The 18780-nt window shown below is 47.1% G+C and overlaps 1 protein-coding gene across 11 annotated transcripts in view; it reads right to left on the bottom strand.

The window, feature by feature from the left end:
• Nucleotides 1-3234: 3234 nt before the first annotated feature.
• Nucleotides 3235-18780, bottom strand: part of ARHGAP44 (Rho GTPase activating protein 44) — a 94010-nt gene continuing 78464 nt past the window's right edge. For 3 of the 11 annotated variants that reach the window (XM_053376151.1, XM_053376152.1, XM_053376159.1), the window contains 6 exons: nucleotides 16889-16906; nucleotides 15697-15918; nucleotides 13067-13525; nucleotides 11506-11654; nucleotides 10067-10444; nucleotides 3235-5316 (listed from right to left, as the gene is read on the bottom strand). In XM_053376151.1, the coding sequence (XP_053232126.1) occupies nucleotides 5177-5316; nucleotides 10067-10444; nucleotides 11506-11654; nucleotides 13067-13525; nucleotides 15697-15918; nucleotides 16889-16906 (1366 nt within the window). In that variant the 3' untranslated portion in view covers nucleotides 3235-5176. Of the gene's footprint in view, nucleotides 5317-7983; nucleotides 8036-10066; nucleotides 10445-11505; nucleotides 11655-13066; nucleotides 13526-15696; nucleotides 15919-16888; nucleotides 16907-18780 lie in introns of all 11 variants that reach the window. The other 8 variants (XM_053376154.1, XM_053376156.1, XM_053376157.1 and 5 more) reach the window with 8 other exon arrangements.

The raw sequence follows: 18780 nt of genomic DNA, 5'->3' as shown, positions 1-18780 counted from the left end.
GGAGCAGAGTGGTAATAGCAGGAAATCAAGACTGAATACCTTAAGATTTGATTGAGAATTCAACAGCAAAGGAGGTGTTTTAAAGTGATCACTGGGAAGCATGAGTAGGATGAAAGGAGACACAGTTGAGCAATTTTTTCATCTCACTTGTTGTTTTAGTTCACCGTTTGTGGAAAGTATTGAAAATCTCTAGCGTTGCTCTGAAATCTTAGGCATTCCTTCAATTCAGAACCAGCATCTAAATGGCAATGTTTTCAAAATAAAGCATGATCTCACTTACTAGAATGGATTGCAAGACAGTGTGGTGCAGTAGTTCGTAGTTTTGAACTAAGAAGCTGTGAGATCAGTGTTCACATCTCCACTTGCTGATATGGGACAAGTCACAATTTTTCAGCTTGAACTACTGTAAGGAGGATAAAATGAGTAGTGGAGGAGAGGCAGTTCATACTAGTGGGGTAGGAGAGCTGAAAACAATGCAAATATATTTCACATCTTGCAAACCAATGCAACTCTTTGGTTTCAGATAGCCCATGAGTCTGAAAAGCCCAGGACACAAGTTCTCATGGCCCTCTAGCGGCTATGGTGTCTCATTTACCAGACATAATGTATTTAGCATTCCACTCTGGAAGTGTATACTCGATTCTGACCAAGCTAAGCCTCCAAATTGTATGGAAACGCCAAAGGAACGTGGGGAGAGCTGCCATTGTCAGTGGCTATTCAGGGAGCCTGCCACAGGTGTCCTTAAGATCCAGAACAGATGGGACATGCAACAACTAATCATACCACCTTATTAAGAGCGCAGATGCCTCTTGTGCCTAATGAGTTATTTGCTTTGGGCTTTGATCCTGGGTCCATCTGAGATAGCAGGAACATTGGCACTTGGGATGGAGCACACACACAAACAAGGAAATCCCCATGGAGCGAGAGCAGATGCCTGCAATTGTGCTTGGCAGGCAGCAGATGGGTCCTGGGCTGCTGCCACTTCCAAGAGGAGGAAAAAAAGAAATAAGGCTTCTTCATGGGGCAGAGTTTGCTTCAATTGCCACCTGATCAGCAGCTCTGCTGAAATGACCCATTACTAATTGTCAGTCGGTCACACTTTGGGCGAAGTTTTCCCCCCTTTAAATGCTGAACATGCCAACTACAGCTTTTGTGGCCTGAATTTGCCCCATTACAGCCAACAAGGTTTCTGTGTATATCTGTGCCCCTGGGTATCTGCAGTTGGTAACTTGAATAAAGGAGGAAATTGGGATGTAACTGTTTTTTTTAAAAAAGTTAAGATTTACACAGTGACCACACACTGGTGGCAGCCATTGGGGGTGAGGGGAAGCTGTTGGCTTTTAAGGAAGGAGAAAGAATCACTGAGCTCTCACCCTAAAATAGATATGGTGGCAGAACAGGGGCCCTGGGAGCAGGTCAGATATGAGAGGCACATTGCTTTCCCCACAGCTCCAGCAGCACAGAAGTTATTTAGGGATGCAGTGGTGGAATTGAAAACATCTCTCAGCGGCCCAGGATACATTAAGTGATTGCACATGTGCCACTCAGAGCACTATCGAGGCTCCTTGCACACATATGAAATACAGAAATCCATTTTTAAAATGTAATATGTTACAAAATGTAATATGTTTTCTTAAAAAAGAAAAGAAAAAACCCATGGACAGGGATTCAGGAAAGTAGCTTTGGCATTGCTGCATTTTGTATGGGTGAGTCACTTGTGACCTATATGCATTTGATCTGATGGGCATTTTTAACCAGCTCTCCACTCACCTTTTCAGGCTCTTCCTAGTGGTGGTGCATTAGGAAATCAATTTTTCCTACATTTCAAACCATATGTTTCTGTAGTACAATACCACTCCCATCATCCCTGACCACTGGTCATTCTGGCTGGGGCTGATAAAAGTCTTCTTCCACTAGGAAAGTAGTCCTTTGATCAGGATGAACAGGCCTGTCTCCATTACTCAATTCATCTTCTCCTCAGGGGATCATCTGCTGCACATACACTTGCTTTTAGCTGCCCTTGTCCTAAAGCCATTTCCCACTCAACATGAGAAAGTTGGGGGAAAGCCTGGCCAACTTCACCAGCTCCCTATCCCCTCCTTGCACCTGCACTGGCATCATGAAATCATTAGCACAGTGGGTTAGACAGGGAATGCACCAAGGAAAGAGTTAAGACTATCAGACCATCACCAACCATCTCTTTATCCAAGAGCAGCCTCAGGACAATACAGACCAGTAGCAGAGGCAGCCAGCTGTAGAAATACGTTTCTCCCATTCCATCTGGAGAAACAAGAAAACTGTAACTGATGAATGGTGAATATGAACACTACAAGCAACTCACCATTTATGCATGTTCAAGGCACACGTGCACCACTGCGAACCCGGAAGTGGCATGAAAAGAGGCAAAAATGGCCCTAAATGAGCACAAAAATTGGCAAAAGTGGTGCTAAAACAGCATCTAGCAATCCCATGAGCCTTTGCACTGACCTTTTGAGGCCTGTGGAGAGATGGAGAGGGAGTGATTCTGGTGGAGTTTGGCGGATTTGGGTTTTTTTTAGGGGGTTCCAGAGCTTTAGAGGGCGTTTTCAGGCTTTTTCAATGGCGTTCCCAGTATATGTGATTTCACTTACATGTGTGGTGCTTCAAGATATAAGGGTAAAGGGACTCCTGACCGTTAGGTCCAGTCGCAGACGATTCTGGGGTTGCGTCGCTCCTCTCGCTTTACTGGCCGAGGAAGCATGTGGCCAGCATGACTAAGCCGCTTCTGGCAAACCAGAGCAACGCACAGAAACCCCGTTTACCTTCCCGCCGTTTACCTACCTGTTTATCTACTTGCACTTTGACGTGCTTTCGAACTGCTAGGTTGGCAGGAACAGGGACTGAGCAACGGGAGCTCACCCCCTCATGGGGATTTGAACTGCCGACCTTCTGATTGGCAAGCCCTAGGCTCTGTGGTTTAGACCACAGCGCCACCCGCGTCCCTTGCCTCAGGATATAGCCCCTATGTAAAAGGGGAGTTGCCTGCCAATGAAAAAGGGAGGGGTGCTTCCAAAGTGATCATTAAAATGCTTTAAAAAAATGTACCTGTGACTTCAGCCTAATTTTTGAAGTGGCCTGAAAAATGTATGTTTCGCTGCTGAATAAGCCTGTCTCACCCAGGTATCTTTTGTTTGCAGCCAAGAGGCACCCCTCTCTGCTAATCCAAACCCAGCAAACAGACGAGAGAAACAGAGATACCACAAAAGTCATTAATTGTACTTTAATGAGACCATACATTGGGGAAGTGGAGGGGTGGGGAGCAGAAATGGAGAAAGCAGGAGACCCCCCCGAGAAAGGAGCTGCTCAGTGCTTGGGATGGGTCTGTCTTGCCAGTAATTTTAAGATGCAGCACAAGATACCAATCGGCAATGCCCCCTGCTTGAGCAGCAAATACACCAAGTGACTGGAATTGGAAAGAGCAGTTAAGAGTACCGTTTCGCACCCCCCTCTCTCCTCCCCACACCTTTCTAACAACAATCTGCACTTGTTCCCCTGCCTCTTCCACCTTGAGTGATGAACTACACATTATCACAGCCTGTGGCAAAGCAAGAGCACCCAGACTTGCAAAAACACTGCTGGGGTGGGGAACACACATACACAAAAAAATAGAGGGTGTTTGGAGACATTTATCATAAATCCAAGGGTGGGAAAGGTCTGTGTGTATGCCTGTGTTGGAAGAATTATGATAAGCCTTTAAATTTACATTGTACATTTGTACACCCGTTCAGATGGAATGGCCCCAAATAAACCAAATATATATATATATTTATAGACTTTTATATATATATATATTTATAGACTTTTATATATATATACAAATATATATCTATCTCAGCAGATATATATATATATCTCATCTCTTTTTTAAAAGGATAAAAGGTTACATCTGCCTTTGCATGCACAGCTGAGAGCTTTGCCCTCCTCAGTCGAACCCTGGGCTAAACAACAATGGGGAGCTGCAATCGGGCCACTATAAACATATATTCTGTTGGTGGTATTTGTCTCCCCTTTCCCTGCTGCCAAGACATGGGGCCCACAGCAGAGAGAGAAGGGGGGAAATGAGCCCGTGACGCTGGTGAACAAGAACTCCACACGACCAGGTTCCACTTCTGACACCACAATGCAGGGAGGGTAGGTATGCTTAGGAACACTTTTATTGCTAATCGAGTAACTGCTTCCCGACATACAGGAGACCATCACTCACCCATATCAACAGCTACCACCCCCTCCGGCTTCTGACCACTGCCAAACACCTGTGTCCCCCCCCCAAGAGTGACCCCTCTTCCATCTACTAGCTTCTCCCTCAGGGGGAGTCAAGCAAAAGCCAATGAAAAAAAGGGAAGGGAAGGGAAGGGGGAAAATGGAACGGTAAAGGATTTGAGAAGGCCAGACACCCATTCCCTTTAGAGGCTTGTGGATACACAGAGACTCACAAGGCTGTATGTGGCTATTTCAGAAATCAGGATTTCAGGGACTGAAAGAAAATATAGGTATACGCTGCTTGTGTGTGTGGGTCTCTCTCTCTTTCTCTCTCTTCCCCACAACTCAGCTTCTAAAACAAACATTCCTTGGCCACAATATAAGGAAGAGATACACGAACCAGCACAGATGGAGTGGAAAGAGTAAGGACAGCTGGAGCATAAGCAGGAGGCAGAAGGAACAAAATACACTGCCAAGGTCAATAAGCCAAAAACCCAGTGGGTGCCTTTGGTGGAGTTCAGCCGGTGAGCAGCCTGCCATGCTCCTGAATCTCTCTGCCCTGTGCACAACACCAGAATTCCCCAACAGGGCAGGTGGGACTTAATTCTTGGTCTGAGGGTCCGAAGAGCTCAAAAGGGAGATAAATAGGCACCACGTCAAAAAGGCAAAATTTGGATAAGGCTAAACAAACAGGAGACAAAAATAAATAAATAAATTGGAAATTGCACCAGCAACGCCCTTTTGCCAGGGTTAGCACCAGGCCCACAGGTCTGTCAAGTCTTGCACAAAGGGGCTGGCAAGTGGAACTCCAGAAGAGAGACCGCCCACGCCCCCTTCCCCTGCCGGACAAGGTCTCTGGACAACATCGCCTTCTGTAGTGTTCATGGGGCACCGATATGTACAAGAGAGCACATTAGAGGGACAAGGGGCTTTTGTGTCATAGGGCGGTGCTTTCCGAATCCTCCTCTGAATTGATTTTTCCTTGTACCGGATGTCTCTGGACTTGTCCCAGTGGGTCCAGGTGGAGTGTGGCATCAACCTCTACATGGATGGAAGGGATATCAAGGTGGGCAAGATCTGCAATCAGGCACAGACACACAGGGAGACAGAGAATTACCATGCTACTCCAGGCAACGTCTGCCCACCCGTTCATATACAGATTAAGATAGACAAAAATAATCAACGTTTTAACTTAAAACTGAGCAGGAAGTACAGTTCTCGGAGCCTGTTAATGCCAGAGGAAAGGGATGTCATAATATAATCTTGGCTTGTGCCTTTTGTTGCTGCAACATTCTTCACAGCTGTCCCTTCCCCGCAAGCACGCGTGAATCGGGGTCTAGGCCACATGCTTCTTAATCTCAACAACAGCTCAGCAAACTGGGCCGATGGCAGCAGACAGCAGCATCTCCTGCAGTTTCAGAACCTAGTCTTAACCATGGGCCTGTAAATAGCAACTTGGATTGTCATCTGTTGTGAGAGAGGATGTCCAGGCAACCATGCAGGAAAGAGTTTGGAAATGGGAAGACAGTTTCCCTTCCAGTCCTCCTCCCATTTTCACCATCCATGTGCCACAAATGACTTAGCGTACAGGTACGTGGGCAGGCAGGCAAATCACTTGAAGGATATTGAATTGAGAAGTTACTTGCAAAGTTGCTTTAAATGTCTTTAGGAGAAAGACCCCAAGACCCCAATCTCATTTGGCAAGGGAGTATCAACATGACAAAATTTGCCAAAGCTGCCTTTGCTGTCCCCCTTAGCTCAGCCTTGCTGAAAACAGTTCCCTCTAATGAAGGAATCTAGGCAGCCAGTACTTCAGTACAACTTACACCTAGAATTTAGCATCTCTGTTCCCTCTGCTATCCCCCTAAGTGGCAAGTATCCCATTCAACTTCTCAAGGTTCTCTTTTTCTATTACATGCTTTTTGGTGGCTTACTATCCATAGACATGCTATCAGAAATAATTCAAATATTTAACATCTTTGCACATTGGGACCAAATGACCAGGTTGGCTTATAAATGTGCAAAACCATCCTGAAGAGCTAGTCAATTGCAGAAATGACAAGGGATATTGTTAAATACATGTCTTCTCAGAGCAGAATATTTTTGGTCCTTGCTTAATCCAATGAACTAAGAGGCGGCATTGAATAAAGGAAAGGCAGCTCTTTCCTAAATCTCATCTGGGGCCACTCCTCAAGATGTGAAAAAGATGTTCAAAATGTGCCTACCAAATCTCCCCATATCTCTGAAGGAGACAAGAATATTTGTGGACATAGGTAAGTACATGCCTAGCAGCCAAAGTATACACACAAATCTCTCCTCTGGATGATACAGTGTTCACAGCATATCCCCATGATGCCTCTAAATGCCTCTTTCACAAATCATATGAAGTAACTCCACGGTGCGGCCAAAAGTGGCTAGGATTTGATGGACAAGTCCTCCAAACAGATGATTTGAAGACTATGTGCAATTAGGACAGAGTAGGCTTACTTATCTGTTGATAAACAAAAGCATCCAGATTTATCAAAACGACAACATCCCATGCACAGCCATGACCTATCCCCAGAGCTCCACAAGACACAAATAGGCTATGACAAAACATCCTGTTCACCCCTCCTTTCCAGTCAGACAAACCTCCTATTTCAATTAAGATGCAGACAGTCCCTACCTAGCCAGGGAGGAGCATGTCACACTATGTATAATTTTAAGCAATGAAAGTCACTGCTTCTCTCGGAAGCAAAGGAATAGCTTCCACATGGCTACTTGTGAGACAGGGGAAGTGAACTTGTATGTCAAGAACCTGCAAGCTGCATGGGATCCTTGCATACTGAGTAAAAATCACCCTCATAATATGATTTTACTCTTGAGAGCATTCCCCCATGAATTGGGAATGGGGAAGCAATTCTAAATCAGCTGTGGGAGATGTATTTCAGAACAAGGGGCGATTCGTTAGGCTTTTCAGCTGAGCTGAGGACCTTCACAGTGTAAAAAGCAGGAGTGGGGAACCTCTGTCCCTCCAGATGTTGCTGGATTTCAGCTGCGGTCAGGGATGCTGGGGGCCGGAGCCCAACAAATTCTGGAGGGCCGCAGTCTCCCACTGATACTGTAAAGGCAGCTGTCCTTACTTGGGTGAGAAGAAGACCCCGCAAGCTTTGTATCCTTTTGAGCAGTGGCACACATAGCCTTGACCATCACCTGCTCCTGGGTTGCCCCTTTGGCCTCACCCACAACAAACAACTGCCATTAATATCCATTAATGGCAATATCATGACATCCCTTTGGAAATAACACATGGAATGGGAGAGGGAGAAAGTCACGTTGGTAAGAAAGGGGCTAGCAAGGTTAGGAGCCAGTGAATTCCGTGGCTTGGAAAGGAATTAGTTGAGTGCCTGCATATATAGATATATATATATTTAAATACACACACACACACACATATTTAAACACACACACACACACACACACACACACACACGAATGTCAGGCATGAAAGGCCAAGTGAGAAGCACCCCCCCCGCAAGTTTACTAATGACATCATTATCAGTCAGCTGGTGAGTGGAGAGCAGGCTCGAGCAGCCATGCAGTTCTGGAACAGCGTGCCCCATGCAAGGCCAGCGAGATGGGGTGGGGAGTGTGACTCTGTGAGGAAAGGCATGGGGGCCAGGGGTGGTGGGGGTGACATTGGCAGCAGCAGCAGTAGTAGTAGTGGCAGAAGGTTCAGGGAGGAGGGCAGGGACTCCAGCTTACCCTGAGCATTCCCCTCACACCTATCCAATATTGCATCACGAGCCTCAAACAGCTGCAGGGACACAATGGTAGGATTGGGAGAAAGGAACAGAAGAGAAACAGGAAAAGCAACAAAGACAAAAAAAAAATAGTACACAACAAGACCTCCAAGTCAGAGCAGTTGCACCTGCCTACCAAAAAAACACCAGCGGGAAGCTGGAGACACAAAACCCCTCTCAAATGTTGACCACACAGGCGTGGCCATTCCCAAAGCACAAGCTGTAGCAACAGGAGCCACGATCGGCCCACGTATCCAGAACGGACTGCAGTTGACCCCTCCCCAATGTTTTGGAGGCCCCAGGCCTTCAAAAGAACAGGGATCAGTTGACCAAAAGCACAAGTCATCCTGGAGTTATGTACAGTCAAACCACCCCTGAGTTTTGAGAATTTGCCTGCTAGCTGTGCCTCTACTCTGCCATTGGGACACAAAGATTGGCCACTACTGACCTCCTGATCAAAAGCTGCAGCCACCCAAGGAATAGAGCCCTGCATGGAGACAGGTGTGCCAAAGAGTGGACCAGTTTCGTTCTGCTCCTGCATTTCTGGCCATATTTGAAATTCCCAAAAGAAGGCTGAACTGCTGCCTCTCTCAGAGACTCTGCCGGAATGTGGAAGGCCTTTCTAGACACTCTGGTTTCCCAAGGGTAATATACATATTTCCCCCTCAGTGGTATTTTACTGCTTAACCAAATAGCACTACTGGTTGGGTTATTTACTGTTAATTTTTTTTACTGAAGATGTGCAGTCTAGCATTTGAAATTATGAATGCACAGCCTGCGAGGGGGAAGGGAAGAAGGGGGTTAAAAAAAGGCAAAATAGCTGCGCAGCAGGGATGGGGAACCTTTGGCCTGGGGGCCCAATGTAGTTCTCTAGGCCTTTTCTTTGGCCTTTGGAACTCTTCCCAGGGCACACTTTCCATCCTTCACCAGCCTTGCTTCACACCCTCCTTGAGGGCTTTTGCCTGGCTGGATTAGGCCCTTGAACTCTGACAATGCCTCTTTGCTTCCATGGATGGAGGACAGAGAGAGCGGTGCGTGTGTAGAAATCAGCTTCCTGTACAAAGGCAGAATCTGCATTCATTGCTGTGCCTACTTTTGTCCCTGCCCGATGGCCCTCGGAGAAGGTCACTCAGAAGGAAATGTGGCCCTCCGCTTGAAATAGGTTCCCTGGCCTTGCTATGCAGAGCAAGAGATTTGAATCACATCAGAAAGTAATGACCCATGTCCATCGTAGCAGGACCCAGAGCGAAACATGGAGGAAGAGTTGCATTTTCAGAGGGAGAAGGGATTAGCAGCACTAGCGCAATGTCCCTTTTGTCTGGAAAGGCTAAGTTCCTGGCTAAAAAGGTCTGTGTTATGCTCAGCTTTCATGTTCAAAGTATTCCCTTCCATATCATCCTCAAGCAGCATTTTAGCTCAGCTCACTTAACTCACTACATATGACCTGGAATCGGAAGGTGATCCTCATTCCCTCACCGTGTATGCAATTTACCCCTTGATATTTTGTTCTAAATGCAACACTTGAATTTTGGCCTTGCTTCTCAGGTAGTTTCAGAATCCTGTTTTGAATGGCAATCACTTCCTGCTTGAGTGATTAAGTAGGTGACAAGCACCGGAATTTATGTACAGCATAGCTCAATTGTTGTTTTGCCACTTGCCTGTGGAATACAGAAAAAAGTGAAGGACTGTGCCACCAGGAAACTCCACCCTCAATCTTGACTGGATTATGGTGCTCTGCACTAGTTGTTCCTACTTTTTGCTCTTGGCTCTACAGTGCTTCTCTCCAGCTGTGCCTTAAGCAATCAAAAGGTAGACCTGGAACTTCCCCCTAAGCCAACAGTGCCCTTCAGATACCCAGGACCAGAACTCCCATCATCCTCAGCCAGCACAGACAAAGATCAAGGATGATGCAAGTTCTGCCCGCAAACAACTGGAGGGTGCCACGTTGGCAAGCCCTGCCCATACACTGCTCCCTCCTCCACTCTGTCTCTGCTAGCAACCCCCCACCCCCCTAGAGTGCTGTCCCTCTGCCACTGCTTTGTTACCTGTGGACATGCTCTCCCCGGGGGACATGCCGTCAAGTACTGTGTGCTCCATGGACTGCGGACTAGAGCCGGATGCGTTTGATGTGGGAGGCTGTGGAGGTGGCAGCGTGGGCCTCTGTCGTGGCTTAGGGGTGGGCCGAGATTTGGTTAAAGTGCTCGTCAGGGAAGGAGGAGAAGACAGAGAAGGAGCAGCTGCCGGGGAGAGTGGGCCCGAGCCCAGGGAGTAGCCTGGTGGGTAACTCAGTCCATAGGGTGATGGGGTGCTTGGTGGGGTGGGAGAAAGGCTGGCGGGGGACGGCTGCCCCGTAGACTGATCGGACATACCACCTGACTGGCCGTAAGGAACCTTGGCAGGGATGGGGGTCAGCTTCTTTGAAACTGCAGAAGACAAGAGAGAAAGAGACACACATACAAACACACAGATACAGCTGGTTGTCATTCATCACTGGGAGGTCAGGTGAGCTTTTTACTACTGGCTTTCTGAATACAACCATCAGGCCTGCTTGAGCCCTGGTGAATGGAAGCTCAGGCCTAAGGGCAACCTGTGCTCATGGGAAGTCATGTCTGGAACATGGACCATATTTAACCAACTCATTGTACTAGTGGAAGCCAACAGAAGGGTTCTCTGCTAGCGCAATGGGACTTCCTCCCCTCCCCTTGCACTCCATTAAATCTGTTCCAGAGGGTTAGGAGAACTTATAGAACAGTGTACGAGGGGAGCAGAGATTGTTCCACCAGTAAACTAGAAATGCTTGCGTTGACAGAACAATCTCCTTAGTGCTATGCTGAATGCAAAGCAGAAGTAGGGCTTGAACCTAGCTCTTTTTTACATCCTCCAGGTTAACTGTCCAATGGACCCCACTTGCTCATTCTGGTGACTTTATTTCTTAGACAAAATTTCAAGTGTTTGTGGCAGGAACTTTCCTACCAGATTTCTCAGTCTTATGAGGACACCAGAAAGGAGAACTAATAATCTACAATCATTGCCGTTGCCCACAGAGAAAACAGGAGCCCTGGCCAAAAAGCAGTCAGTTAACTAGTGGAATTAAATTGTGTGGCTAACACACTAAAAGAAAGAAAGAGAGAGAGAGAGAGAGAGAGAGAGAGAGAAGGAGGAGGCAGAGGAAGAGGAGTTTGGATTTGATATCCCACTTTATCACTACCCGAAGGAGTCTCAAAGCGGCTAACATTCTCCTTTCCCTTCCTCTCCCACAACAAACACTCTGTGAGGTGAGTGGGGCTGAGAGACTTCAAAGAAGTGTGACTAGCCCAAGGTCACCCAGCAGCTGCATGTGGAGGAGTGTAGACGCGAACCCGGTTCACCAGATTATGAGTCTACCGCTCTTAACCACTACACCACACTGAGAGAGAGTTGTTGCTTTGTTTGTTTCACCCAGCTGAACCCACTCCTGTTGCCCTATTCAGGTGTGAATACCTACCTTTCCGCAGGGTGTGTGGGCTCTGTTCTGTGGACAGCTGCTGTGTGAGACCAGGCAACTGCTGTGTGGTCCCACATGGTGCTGCAGGGCCACAAACCGGGCTCCCTTTCTGCCCAGAAACAGGAGAGAGTTCCTTGGTTTTTAGTGTGCTAAAAAGAAACAAAAGGTGGACAAGAAGCAGCAGTCATGAGCCCCTTTGTACGAAGGGCATCTTAAATGCATAAATCCCCCTCTCCCATAGCCTCCCCCTCCTCCTGTCCCACAGTCCCAGGGTGCAGGCCCATAAGCCTCCGCTATGATAAGCCAATGATGCTTGCAAAGCAAAGCGTTTTGATGCCTTGCTCCCGAACATACGCCCAAAGGACCAGACAAACTTGCACATCCACCTTCAAAAGCAGATCTGAGCATGACTAGAGCATGAATGGCACTGCAGCCCTCTCAGTCACTCTGTACACAGCAATGAGACGAAACAAAATGGAGGGAAGCCGTTTTCCAGAGAGACCACTCTGTGGGGCAGGTGGGGCAGGAGGAGGAGCAGCAGCAGCAATATGATCTGTTCCTCATGGTGGGGATGGGGTGGGGCACCTCACAGATTTAAGAGGTGAACTTGTTATGCTGAACTTGAGGCCATGTCAGTTGTCCAAGTTTGTTCCTTTGCACTTAGCTTACAAGTGGCCACCAACCCCAAGGCAGTGTGGCAAGCCATGGTTTACCTCAGTGAGGGAACTGAGTTTGTCACAAATAATCTGTGGCAAGAAAGGTGCTACTCAAGGTGGTTGGCTAGACCAGGCAACTCAATGCGGTAATTGGAAACCTGGATGGTGAAAGCCTCAACATTTGCCAGGCCAAGGTGGGTGCCCCCTGCGCCTCTAAATAGGTTGGACCCAAAGAAGCTATTGGACTGCCACACTTGGGGTCCAAAGAAAGGGCTGGTTGGTTGGATGCTATTGACACTAAATGCTTACCCAAGCTACAGATATATATATTACATGGGATTCACCTAAATAGCCATTTAAGAAGAAGTTCTGTGCAACATATCCTGCTTGTGCAATGGGGCTCCCTGAGCCTGTCAAAATTGGCCCCAGTGTGTGTGGGAAGGGGGAAGGAAAGGAAGGGATGTTCCATCTGACAAACTGCAATATTTGTGCAGACGGAATGATTCAAAGAGTGTGATGTGGGATTCCATGGCTGTCATAGTTTCCCCATGGAATTTTGAGAATTGTAACTTGGGGATGGTGTTGAAAATTCTCTTACAGAGCACTTTGGGCATGTCTCAGAACTTCATTCTCAGGGAAAGAAAGGTGACCAACGAAACCTATTTTAAACCTGGATTTGGCTTCAAGGAACTCCCTCCCTTGCAGGCTCCATCAGCTGATACAGCTGAAGTTCTTTCCAGGAGATCTGTAGCAATGTGGAGGCCAACAGGAAGGCCTCATTTATCTACCGAGGAGGCGTGGAGGCCCTGTGCGTAGACCTCTGGTACGTGGCAAGCAAGTGGTGCTCACCCTTCCACCACCGTGCCCAATTTGCCCGAGCATTTGTCAAATAAGAGGTTATTTACCTAGCGAGCCCGGTTCCTCTGTCTCTGGCACAGGTGCAGCTGACCCAGGGGGGAGAGACTGACATATGGGAGCTGTAAGGAGTGCCAGGAGGATCGGGTTTGGATAAGGTGAGGGGGGGTTTCATGTAGACGGAGGAGAGGTTAGTCTCAGGACCATGCAACTCTGTGAAGGAGCTCTGCTTAGGGAGGTGCAGGAAATACGGTTTCGGGTTAGAGTTAATGTCAAGCTGCTGAGGGGAGGGAGAGGAAGAAGAGGAGGAGGAGGAAGGGGGAGGCAGCGTTTGGCTGTACCCTGGCCACCGGTACAGTGGCAAGGGGGGCTCCGGCCTAGCGCATGGGCCAGTCTTGGGGTGGTGGTGGTGGAAGGATGAGTAGCAGGGGTATGGGGGAGGCTTGTCGTCCTCAGGGGATGGGTAGATGTAACAGGAATCCGACCAACTAGACGACACACCATCCGTGCTGCAAATGTCCAAAACAACAAAACAAAAACAAAAAAAGAGAGCAGAGAGCGTTTGTACAGGGAAGAACCGAACAGGAGTTTCGAAAACAGCCCATAAGCATTTGCCAGGAGAAGGTTGGGGTGGGGGCGGGGGAGAGAAGAAGAAGAGAGGAGAACAACAACCAAAAATTCAAGGAAAGCAAGAGGGACTCCTCAACTGCAAGGGACACAGTGGCTGGGGCAGCAATCCCCACCTTCCTGAGCTGACAGCTCCAGGCCTGGGTTTCTGCTTTTCTCTCATGAGCCACCCAAATGTAGAAAATGGCACTTGGAAACTTCATCTGCTGGAAAACAGAAGCTAGGCCTGTGCAAAATCTACCTTGCCAACGTCACCTAACAGTTGTTTAGGGAGATCTGGAAAATATCTCTAGATGACAGTTGTCCTGAGTGTTGGTTTTGTCTCAGGGGCTTGTTGTGTGTGTGTGTGTGTGTGTGTGTGTGTGTGTGTGTGTGTAGGGGCTTGGGGGGGGAGGAATATCCCACAAAGAAAATGTTCCTCCATATGAAGGAAATGGGTATCTATGGGTTGAATTTCGCCCATAAGTGCTAATTTGAAAATAAAACCAAGCCAGGGGGCATTTGAGGGTTCACTATGGAATTCAAGGTCCCCCACAATTCAGAAAATTGATTACTCTTGTCAATTAAATTGGGACAAACTAATCCTCCACAAAACAAGTGGGTCATGCTGCATAGTAGAACCTGCTGCCTCATTACATTGGGAAGCCAGGCAACCCTAAGCAGAATATTGGATTGAGAACTAGTGATATGAGGAAAGCATGGCAGAGAAAACAGCGGGACAGCGTACCGAGATGCAATGCCAGGCAAGCATCAAGGTTTGCCATGTAACTCCTGGACTCCTTCCAAAGTGTGAGGTATGCAATTGCAGGTGAGAGAGACCCCAGGGGAGGCAAGGAAGCATGGAATGAGTTCTAATGAAGTTGCATGCCCTTCTATCAAGGGCTTGACTTTGCCCCCATCCTTCTTTCTTGGCCTCTTTCCCTGGCTAATGTGAGCTCACAAACAGAGAAGTGCCACCCAAATTGGCGCTTGGCAATTTACTGGAAAGGAACAAGCCTGGGAAAACTGAAGTTGAGAAAGAACCAGGAATGTCATAGAAAGTCAAAAGAAAAGACTGCAAATGGTGGATCCTGCAGGACAAGACGAATGCTGCCTATTATTGGAGCCCACAGGCTGGAGAAGTAGCAAGGGTGGGACTAAATCTCTCTTCTTGCCAGTGTAAACACAGAATTATTATCTCAATTCAGATTTAGCCCATATTTCCTCCTGTTTTGTGAGCATATGTGCAACAGAAAGGTGAGAGTGCCTGCCTTTGTGGATGGTTTTGCCAGCTTCTTATTCCCATGCATGTCTCCCTCCCTCCCCTGCTTTTAGTGGGTATGTTGACAGGCAACGCATTAAACGTCTAATTCCATGCTTGCTTTTAGCAGGGAGCACATCTATGGCAGAAGCACAGACCAGAAACATATGCATGATACCCCCTATGGATAACCTCCTACTCTCTGCACATATGAATATGGCAAACATGATCAGTCATTTCTAGCTTGCCACAGAGCTGACCCTTATGAATGAATCCCCAGCACAAAATAACACAAGTCTTGCATTAGGTCTGAAAATCCAGGACTAAAAATGACAACATGGCAGCTGGATGAAGCTGGGACCTAAAAACAGAGCCAGACCTTTGCCTTAAATGGATATCAATAAAATATCGGGTCAGAATAAGCCTCTCCATGCTGCTGGTGCTGAATTCCAACAGGACGAGGTGGCAAAATAGGAAGGTCTGCCCAGTCTCTGTAGCGCAAAATCAGGAAAAGAATTTTGTTCTATGTTACTATTCCTGATGCCAGTCTCCCTGCTTGCCTAAAATCTTTGGAGCAACAGGTCTGTTTATTTTTTTTAAATTGCTTACATTCAGCTGGACCACAGGAAAGTATTATTTTGTGCCACAATTCTCTCTCATTCAAACCCACACACACACACACACTTGCAAAGTGAAAGCGGAAGCGTAACTAAAGAGGGCCCATGCAGGTGTGGGAGTGGCAGACGTGTCCACAGAGACTTCCAGGACCACAGAACACAGTGGCAGCTGCTTGCGCTGCCCTCCAGCACTTACCTTGCTCTCTCAGCCCCTGGCGGGAAACCGAAGCTAGTTGGAGTAGGGGAGGGAGTAGCTGAAATGTCAAGAGATTGCTCAGGAATTGGTGACTGAGGAGTAGCAGCAAGATCGGAAGGCGGAGCGGGGGGCTGCATGGCAGGAGGGGTGGAGGATGCCTTACGAACTATGGAGGTGCCTCTGCGAGCCACCCATGAGGTGTCCATCACCCGGACGCCCATGCTATGGGGGGGAACACAGAGATAGTCCCTTACCAACTCGGAAGCAATCATTGAGAGCATTAAACACACACATTTACATTGCAGGGGGAAGGAGGGAAGCCACCTAGGTGCATCCAAGGTCTGAAAGGATCCACGTACTTAATTACTTAAATGTAGACTCTAGAGAGGGGTTTCTGGCACGGCCGTGAGGGTCATTTGGGTCAAAGGCTGCTCTGCTGGGACACCCAGTGGCCACTTGCAATCATCAGGGCAGCCGCAAAAGCAGTGACCTTCCAAGGTTGGTAAAGTTTTGTATCTAAGGGAGGTTCTACCAGGCATCAACAAGAACCCTTCTCCCAGGCATCAACAAGAATCAGGAAGCCTTGGGACCATGAGGCCTTTCCAAAGAGCCACAGACCTGAACATAAAAAATCTACGGCAGGGCGCAAGGAGAGCATCTGGAATCTTAAAAAAGCATGCAGCCAGGACACCTGTGATTAATTGATGCCCTTTGTATTGGGGATGATAAAAAAACTGGAAAAACAACATCCTGCAGGAAAGGGGGAAGGGCCATAGGTCAATGACAGAGCACATGCGCCCAGGGTCCATCGCTACCACCTTGGGGAAAAGGGCTAGGAAAAACTTCTGTCTATCAAGACCAAGGTTTCCCAAACTTGGGTCTTCCAGTGTTTTTGGACTACAGTTCCTATCATCCCTGACCACTGGTCCTGCTAGCTAGGGATGGTGGGACTTGTGATCCAAATTTGGGAAACTCTGATCTAGACCTTGGAAAGCCGCTGTCCACCAAAGCAGACTCTGTAATAAGGCAGCTTCAAATTTTGACGGGGCACTCAAAAGACAGGCTCCCGTCTCAGTGCCTTCGGGGAGAAGCTGGCTTCTGCTCTGCTGGCAAGGCCGTGGGTGCTCTGAATTGCCTGGGTCTTGACACTGAAGGTAGGAATGGTTCAAGAGCTACCCAGAGGATACCATACCTTTGGATTTTCCTAAGGCTGCATGGACAGAAACATACAGGTATTAGTGTAACAGAAACTAAGGCCAAATGCTTCTCCTGCTGCGTCAGTTTGGCAGGCCTTTGGGAAAGGGGCTGGGAAGTCCAAGGCCGCAGCTTGCAAAAAGCAGGGGGATTGGGGCAACTTGGCTGCAGAGAAGCATATTGCTAAGTGGAGAAGCAGGACATTCAGTGAAAGGCAGAATTTGAGGAAATGGAAGGTTTTTGTGAAAGCAATGCCAGTTGTTTTGCAGTTGTGTGTGTGTGTGTGTGTGTGTGTGTGTAGGGAGAATGCGGGAGAGGGAGAGCAGGCTAGAGGTGAACCTAATAGGGGATTACAATAATCTTTGCATGGTTCTTCTTCTGGGATCCAGAAGAATTTGCTTTGCAAATTAGACCTAACAATATATGATGTCCGCACTGAGCACTGTAAGACTCCACAACATACAGAAAGCTCCTCAAGAGTGGGATTACAATGTTTCCAAAACTAATCTGAGCCAGTATCAAGCCTCTATCTGGGATCTTTTCCAGGTTGTGCCTTCCTGTCAGAGCTCTTTCATGGCATAAGGAAAATAACCTATGACTTCTCTTGCACTGCACAGCTCCAGGTACTTGCCACAACCTTCTACAGAGAGCTAAATTTCCTTTGCATGCTTCATGCAAAAATAAAAACAAATGTTGAGATTTCTCACTGAGGCCATTCCTAGACCTTGGGATCACTATAACATTGACACAGGTAAAGCATACTAAAACTAAGCCTGAGAACAGTTCCAAGTCCAACCCTCAAGAGACCTTTTAAACACAAAAGATCTGACAATGCAGTTTCCATCAGGCAAGGGTGTTCTTTACTATTCAAGCTTTATGCATATGGATGGCAAACTCAGTAGGGCATTCATGGCCGTTCTGAAGAGATCAAAACAAGTCACAGGAGAGAAAAGGTCCAAATTGAGAATGTCTTTGTAAATCCAAGAAAAGAAAAACAATCACTAAACTAACTGAGGAATTGCAAGTAGGAAGTTTTAAACGGCATATGTTTATTATAGGATTGTGAGCTTTAAACTGATTAGACAGGAATGCATGAGGTGTACTGCATACCAATATTAAGCTCTCCAATCACTGATTAACATTACCCCCCAAAAAACAATTTAATTGGGGGAGGTGATACAAGCAGGGACTGCAGGCCTAGGAACTTTTGGATGACTTTCCACCATGTAGGCTACACTTCATTCCCCGCCCCGCAATAAAATTCATGCTATTTATTTATTTCATACAATTTATATACCACTTGATTCTAAAAACATCAAAGCTGTTTACAAAACTCACGCCACCCCCCTCTTCCCTGAGCCTGCTTTGACAAACAGAAACTTGCAAGAAGGTAGCAGATAGTGCATGACTTGCCACATGAAGTTTTTACTTAAATAATGGATGTGACTAACTTGGGTCCATTAATTTCAGTGGGTCTACTCTGAGACGGACACAGCTGAATACAACCCAATGTGTCTTTTAAAACCAATGGACCATTAATCCATGGTCCATTACCTAGTTCATTTTTGAGAGATGTTTTGTTTCCCTTTCCTATCAATATATCTCTTCCATATTTAAAAGAAAGATGAAACATTGTCCTTTCTTCTAACAATGAATGACAGCTTTTTAATTTCAAGACCTCACTAAATGAAGAACCACTCTTCCCTCTCCTCCTCCAGAATGGTAAAGCTACCACCATCAGTGTTTTACAGTATACATTTAATACTATTAGCTCACACCTAGCGGATGCAGGAGATGTTAGCGAGAACCTGTAGACCCATGACCAGATGCACATAGCCTGAGCAGGACAGGCTCTAACGTATGAAAGGTGGAAAGCGTCTCCTCCCTCAC

The sequence above is a fragment of the Podarcis raffonei genome, chromosome 2, assembly GCF_027172205.1.
Source record: "Podarcis raffonei isolate rPodRaf1 chromosome 2, rPodRaf1.pri, whole genome shotgun sequence".
NCBI classification, from domain to species: Eukaryota; Metazoa; Chordata; class Lepidosauria; order Squamata; family Lacertidae; genus Podarcis; species Podarcis raffonei.
Note: the sequence above shows the minus strand (reverse complement) of the source record. Positions and strands in the feature narration are given on the sequence as shown.